Source organism: Babylonia areolata, chromosome 11 (assembly GCF_041734735.1).
Source record: "Babylonia areolata isolate BAREFJ2019XMU chromosome 11, ASM4173473v1, whole genome shotgun sequence".
Classification (NCBI taxonomy): domain Eukaryota; kingdom Metazoa; phylum Mollusca; class Gastropoda; order Neogastropoda; family Buccinidae; genus Babylonia; species Babylonia areolata.
In genome coordinates this window covers 41792249-41799748 of record NC_134886.1, presented here as the reverse complement: position 1 = coordinate 41799748, position 7500 = coordinate 41792249, and the positions used below count along the sequence as shown (strand labels likewise).

The 7500-nt window shown below is 45.9% G+C and overlaps 1 protein-coding gene across 1 annotated transcript in view; it reads right to left on the bottom strand.

Moving 5' to 3' along the window:
• The window catches only part of LOC143287416 (neprilysin-4-like), a 32983-nt gene that overhangs the window by 16356 nt on the left and 9127 nt on the right, over positions 1-7500 (bottom strand). The window contains exons 5-8 of the mRNA XM_076595399.1: positions 5101-5234; positions 4188-4281; positions 993-1121; positions 1-65 (exon numbers count right to left, since the gene is read on the bottom strand). The exon at positions 1-65 is cut by the window's left edge and continues 34 nt beyond it. Coding sequence (XP_076451514.1) covers positions 1-65; positions 993-1121; positions 4188-4281; positions 5101-5234 — 422 coding nt within the window. The remainder of the gene's footprint in view (positions 66-992; positions 1122-4187; positions 4282-5100; positions 5235-7500) is intronic.

The window sequence follows — 7500 nt, the reverse complement described above, 5'->3', positions numbered from 1 at the left end:
ATCCAGTCTGTCTCGTGCAGCATGTCTTTGAAGGAAGACACCAGATTTCGGATCATATCCTCCACCTGCCGAAGGAATGAATGGATGAATCAACGAATGAATGAATAAAGACAAAAAAAAAGATATACTGAAGAACGAATGCATGCATGTTTAAAAGGAAATAACGAAGTTAAAGAATTACATATAGATCATCAAACAAACAAGCAAGCATATGAATAAATCAAGCAAATGAATACATGGATGAGTAAATGAATCGTGTTCTCAGTTACTCTCCTTCGCTCTGTGTGTAAATAAAAAAAAAGAATAAATTAATGAAACAAAAAGAAAAAAAAAGAACAACAACATAAAAACAGAATAATAATAATATACTCAAATCCATAAATCATCATCATCACCACCACCATCTTAATCATTTTTCTTCTTATTATTATTATATCATCATCATCATCACCATCACCATCTTAATCATTCTTCTTCTTCTTATCATTATGATTAATATCAGAGCCAGAAGAAGCAGCAGTAGCAGCAGCAGTAGCAGCAGCAGCAGCAGCAGCAGCAGCAGCAGCAGTAGCAGTAGCAGCAGCAGCAGCAGAAGCAGCAGCAGAATCAGCAGCAGCAGCAGCAGTAGTAGTAGTAGCAGCAGCAGAAGCAGCAGCAGCAGTAGCAGAATCATCATCATCATCAGCAGCAACAGCAGTAGTAGTAGCAGTAGCAGAAGCAGCAGCAGCAGTAGTAGTAGCAGCAGCAGAAGCAGCAGCAGCAGTAGTAGTAGCAGCAGCAGCAGTAGCAGCAGCAGAAGCAGCAGCAGCAGTAGTAGCAGAATCATCATCATCATCAGCAGCAGCAGTAGTAGTAGCAGTGGCAGCAGAATCAGCAGTAGCAGAAGCAGCAGCAGCAGCAGTAGCAGAAGCAGCAGCAGCAGCAGCAGCAGCAGCAGCAGCAGCAGCAGCAGCAGCAGCAGAATCATTAGTACTACTGGTAGTGGTACTGACCTTGGCCTTGGCGTGGTGGGAGAAGTGGTGGTCCACATACAGGCGGCCAGACGCGTGGGGGAACTTGCTGTCCGTGATGGTCACACACTCCTTCCACCTCTCCGGGCTGCGGGCTGCCCCGTTCAGAGCCTGTTGGGGGGCGGGGGTGGGGGTGGGGGGGCATGGGGCGGGGCGAGGGTGGGTGGGGGTGGGGGTTGGGGGGGGGACGGACACAATGTTTGGGTCAGGTCAAGGCAAGGCAAGGCAAGTCGTTGTTGTTGTTGTTGTTGCTGCTGCTGCTGCTGCTGCTGTTGTTGTTGTTGTTGTATTTCTTTGGTTGATTGGTTTGTTGGTTTGATGGTTTGATTGATTGTTTGTTTGTTGTTGTTGTTGTTGTTGTTCTTCTTCTTCTCACCATCATCATCATCACCACCACCACCATGATGATGATGATGACGATGTCGCCCCATTCAGCGCCTATTGGGGGTGGGGGAGGGGGACGGACACATCGTTAGGGTCAGGTCAAGGCAAGGGAAAGGGCAAGGGGAGGCAGAGGAAGGAAGGGATGCCGAGGCAAGGGAAGGAAACAAAAAATAGCATGGGGAAGGGGAAGGGGAAGGCGGGCAGGAGAAGGCAAGGTGGAAGTTATAAAAGAAGACAGGGCAAGTGAAGGAATGACAAGGGGATGCGAAGGAAGGCAAAAGAAGGCAAGGAAAAAAAAGGAGAGGGAAAGCAAGGGGTGGGGGAAGGCAATGAAAGGCACTGGGAGGCGAAGCAGGAAAAGTCATAAGAAGGCAAGGGAAGGCAAGGTGGGAGGCAATGGAAGGCAAAGGAATGCAAAGGAAGGCAAGGCAAGGCAGGGCAAGGCAAGAGGAAGGCAAGGCAAGGCAGGGCAAGGCAGGGCAAGGCCAGTCAAGGCAAGGCTAGGCAGGGCAAGGCAAGGCAAGGCAAGGCAGGGCAAGGCCAGTCAAGGCAAGGCTAGGCAGGGCAAGGCAGGGCAGGGCAGGGCGAGGCAAGGCAAGGCAAGGCAAGGCAAGGCAAGGCAAGGCAAGGCAGGGCAGGGCAAGGCAAGGTAGGGCAAAGCAGGGCAGGGCAATGCAAGGCAAGGAAGGGCAAAGCAGGGCAGGGCAAAGCAGGGCAGGACAAGGCAAGGCAAGGCAGGGCAGGGCAAGGCAGGGCAAGGCAGGGCAAGGCAAGGCAAGGCAAGGCAGGGCAGGGCAGGGCAGGGCAAGGCAAGGTAGGGCAAGGTAGGGCAAGGCAGGGCAAAGCAAGGCAAGGCAGGGCAAGGCAGGGCAGGGCAGGGCAAGGCAAGGCAAGGCAAGGCAGGGCAGGGCAGGGCAAAGCAAGGCAATCGACAGAATGTAATGGGAGACAATGGCAGACGGATCGGGTACAGCAAGACAAGGTAGGACAAGGCAGGTTAATCTTAGTTGGAGAAAATCTCCAAACGGGTAAAGGGATATCATATAATTCTTTCCAAGAACACGTTTCCCTAAAACAAAAATCAATTAATCACTCACTCACTCACTCACTCAATCACTCAATCAATCAACCAATCAATCAATTAATCAATCTTGACCATGCCCTGGCTGATGCATGAAGTGTCCAGTAATCGACACAACAGCATTCCCTTAACAAAGGTTCTGTTCATGATGTGCGGATTATATTGCATGACTTGTTCGAGTGGAGTGTGTGAGGCACACTGTGCTGTACGCTCAGGAAGCTCGACGTTGTCTTTGACAACACACTGTCCATGCAAAAATTTATCAGTCAGACTTTTCAGTCCTGCTACTGTCAATTGCGACACATCAGTTCCATCCGGAAATATCTGTCCACCGACGCAACATCTAGTCTTGCCGTTTCCCTCATTCTCTCTCGCATTGACTACTGTAACTCCCTATTGTCTGGTTTGCCTGCTTCAGCCATTCAGTCTCTTCAGCGCATACGAAACTCTGCTGCCCGACTCGTCCTCAGAAAGAAAAGATCTGAGCACATCACTCATCTTTTGCAACATCTCCTCTGGCTCCCTGTCTCACACAGAATAAAGTACAAGATTAGCACTCTATGTTATAAATGTATTCACAAATCTGCCCCTTCCTATCTTTGTGCTGCCTTCACCTCTACGCAACATCTCGCTCTCTACGATCGGCTTCGGATCCGCTCTGTTTACGCATACCCAGATTCAAACACTCCACTGTTGGACGCCGTTCTTTCTCTGTCTCTGGACCTTGCATTTGGAATGAACTTCCTCTTTCGCTTCGTCAGGTCTCCGCACTCAGCTCTTTCGTCTGACCTTAAAACCCACCTCTTCACAAGATAGCCTCCCTCCCCTGCCTCTTCCTTGTCTTCAGTTTCTTCCGTTTTATAGTTATGCATACGTTGAATGACTGGTGTGAAAGCGCTTAGATTTGTCTCTGCACAAGATTCAGCGCTACATAAATATTATTATTATTATTATTATTATTATTATTATTATTATTATTATTGTGCGCTATGTAAAAAAAAAGATTCATTATCATCCAATGTTCAGTTATTCTGTATAAATATGCATACATTCATTCGTCCAAAAAACAGCGTCTATCTAAAGCAATTCAGAAAACAACAACAATGCCTTTGAATTTTTTATTTATTTATTTAACTCCCAACTGATGTGAGGCATTTGATCTATGTGTCTCTGTCTGCCCCTTTGCTTGTGTGGTCATTCATGAAATCAGTCCCTATTCGGCCTTGTTTCCATTGTCATTTTGTATTTGTATTACTCAGTTTTGTCACAACAGATTTCTTTGTGTGAAATTCGGGCTGTTCTCCCCAAAGAGAGCGCGTCGCCACACTGACAGCGCCACCTATTTTTTGTATTATTTTTTCTGCATGCAATTAAAAAAAAATTCCTTTCGAAGTGGATATTTCTATAGATTTTTGCCGGGACAACCCTTTTGCTCTCGTGGGTTCTTTTACGTGCGCTAATTGCATTCTGCACACGGGACCTCGGTTTATCGTCTCATCCGAATGACTAGCGTCCAGACCAAACCGCTCAAGGTCTAGTGGAGGGAAGAGAAAATACTGGCGACTGCCGGTGTGATTCGAACCAGTCCACTCAGATTCTCTCGCTTCCCAGGCGGACGCGCTACCTCAAGACCGACACTCCACTAGCGCATCTCTGTTTGTCAGTTTGCATGTGTGACTGTGCTGTCTGTGCGAGCGAGCAGGCGGACCGACCTGAGAGAACTGGCGCTTGGTGTCCCGGAACGGCTTGCTCAGTAGTCCTACCAGTGGGTACACGATGCGCCACATGCAGTAATTCATCAGGGTTCTGAAAAATAATAAATCACAAACCAAAAAGGAAGAAGTAAAACTGAAAATAGGTCTTGGGTTTATACAGTCTATCTGTGTGCGTTTGTCTGTCTCTGTCCATCAATCAATCAATCAATAATCAATCAATCAATATATCTATCTATCTATCTATCTATCTATCTATCTATTCGTGTATCTGTCGCTGTCTGTCTATCAATTCGTGTATCTGTCGCTGTCTGTCTGTCTGTCTGTCTGTCTATCTATCAATTCGTGTATCTGTCGCTGTCTATCTATCTATCAATTCGTGTATCTGTCGCTGTCTATCTATCTATCTATCTATTCGTGTATCTGTCGCTGTCTGTCTGTCTGTCTATCTATCTGTCTATTCGTGTATCTGTCGCTGTCTGTCTGTCTGTCTATCTATCTGTCTATTCGTGTATCTGTCGCTGTCTGTCTGTCTGTCTGTCTGTCTATCTATCTATCAATCAGTTCGTGTATCTGTCGCTGTCTGTCTGTCTATCTATCAATTCTTGTATCTGTCGCCACCTATCTATTTATCTATCTGTTTGTCTGCCTTTCTGCCTGCCCCTCTCTATATATGTATGTGTATCTATATATCTATCTATCTACATGACCGCCTGGTATCTGTGCACCTATGTATCTATCTATCTATGTATCTATCTATCTATGTATCTATCTATCTTCTTGTCTGCACTGTGGAGACGCGCTCTTTCGGGAAGAGCAGCCCCGGTATTGCACACAGAGAAACGTGTTGTTATATAAGAACCAAAAAGTGATATTGCAATACAACGCTGCACAACACCAAAGCGCCACCCACCTTCTGGGCGTGTTGTCAACGATGGGGAAGATCTTGTCGTAGTAGTCCAAAGCGTTGACCACCACCTTGTCCCTCGCTGTCAGCCTGATACCTTCCGGGGAGAACTGGCGCTTCAGGTATGTCAGCCAGTCAAACTGCACAACGCAGCAAAGTAAGCTTCAGGTATGTCAGCCTTTTAAACTGCACCCCCCTCTCCACAATGTAAGCTTCAGGTGTGTCAGCCATTTAAACTGTACAACGCAGCAATGTAAGCTTCAGGTATGATGTTAGCCAATTAAACTGCACACCCCCACAATGTAAGCTTCAGGTATGATGTTAGCCAATTAAACTGCACACTGCAGCAATGTAAGCTTCAGGTATGTCAGCCATTTAAACTGCACCCCCAGCAATGTAAGCTTCAGGTATGTCAGCCATTTAAACTGTACACCCCCACAATGTAAGCTTCAGGTATGTCAGCCATTTAAACTGCACACCGCCACAATGTATGGTTCAGGTATGTCAGTCATTTAAACTGCACACCCCCACAATGTAAGCTTCAGGTATGTCAGCCATTTAAACTGTACACCCCCACAATGTAAGCTTCAGGTGTGTCAGCCATTTAAACTGTACAACACAGCAATGTAAGCTTCAGGTATGATGTTAGCCAATTAAACTGCACACCCCCACAATGTAAGTTTCAGGTATGATGTTAGCCAGTTAAACTGCACATTGCAGCAATGTAAGCTTCAGGTATGTCAGCCATTTAAACTGCACCCCCAGCAATGTAAGCTTCAGGTATGTCAGCCATTTAAACTGCACACCCCCACAATGTAAGCTTCAGGTATGTCAGCCATTTAAACTGCACACCGCCACAATGTATGGTTCAGGTATGTCAGTCATTTAAGCTGCACACCCCCACAATGTAAGCTTCAGGTATGTCAGCCATTTAAACTGTACACCCCCACAATGTAAGCTTCAGGTATGTCAGCCATTTAAACTGCACACCCCCACAATGTAAACTTCAGGTATGTCAGCCATTTAAACTGTACACCCCCACAATGTAAGCTTCAGGTATGATGTCAGCCATTTAAACTGCACACCCCCACAATGTAAACTTCAGGTATGTCAGCCATTTAAACTGTACACCCCCACAATGTAAGCTTCAGGTATGTTAGCCATTTAAACTGCACACCCCCACAATGTAAGCTTCAGGTATGTCAACCATTTAAACTGTACACCCCCACAATGTAAGCTTCAGGTATGATGTCAGCCATTTAAACTGCACACCCCCACAATGTAAACTTCAGGTATGTCAGCCATTTAAACTGTACACCCCCACAATGTAAGCTTCAGGTATGTTAGCCATTTAAACTGCACACCCCCACAATGTAAGCTTCAGGTATGTCAGCCAATTAAACTGCACTCCGCAGCAACGTAAGCTTCAGGTATGTCAGTCATTTAAACTGCACACCGCAGCAATGTAAGCTTCAGGTATGTCAGCCATTTAAACTGCACACCCCGCCACAATGTAAGCTTCAGGTATGTTAGCCAATTAAACTGCACACCCCCACAATGTAACCTTCAGGTATATTAACCATTTAAACTGCACACACCGCCACACCACGTGATAAGTGACACATCATTACTCAGCAGGATGATGATGATGATGGTGGTGGTGATGATGATGATGGTGGTGGTGGTGGTGATGGTGGTGGTGGCATTGATGATGGTGCTGATGATGATGATGGTGATGGTGGTGGTATTGATGATGGTGGTGATGATGATGATGGTGGTGTTTGTGATGATGATGATGGTGGTGGTGGTGGTGGTGATGATGGTGGTGGTGGTGGTGGTGGTGATGGTGGTGGTGGTGGTGTTGGTATTGATGATTGTGGTGATGATGATGGTGGTGGTGGTGAAGGTAATGAAGATTCTCATGATTTTGATGATGATAATAATGATGAAGATGTTGATGGTGACGATGGTGGTGACGATGACAAACAATGAAAGACAAAGAAGGAGGAGGAAGAGGAGAAGGAAAAAGAGGCCATGGAGTTTAGACGTGACGACGGACATAATGACGGAACTGATAATGACAGCAACGACGTCACTGATGAAGGAAGCACACACACACACACACACACACACACACACACACACACACACACACACACACACACACACACACACACACACACACACATATATATATATATATATATATATATATAAAGAAATAAGTAAAAAAAGAAAGAATGGACGAATAAATAAATGAAAATCAGAAAGCAGCAGCAGAAGAAGAAGGAGGAGAAGGAAGAGGAGGACGAGGAAAAATTCGATGAACAAGAAGAAGAAGAAGAAGAAAAAGAAGAAGAAGAAGGAGGAGGAGGAGGAGAAGGAGGACGAGGAAAAATTCGATAA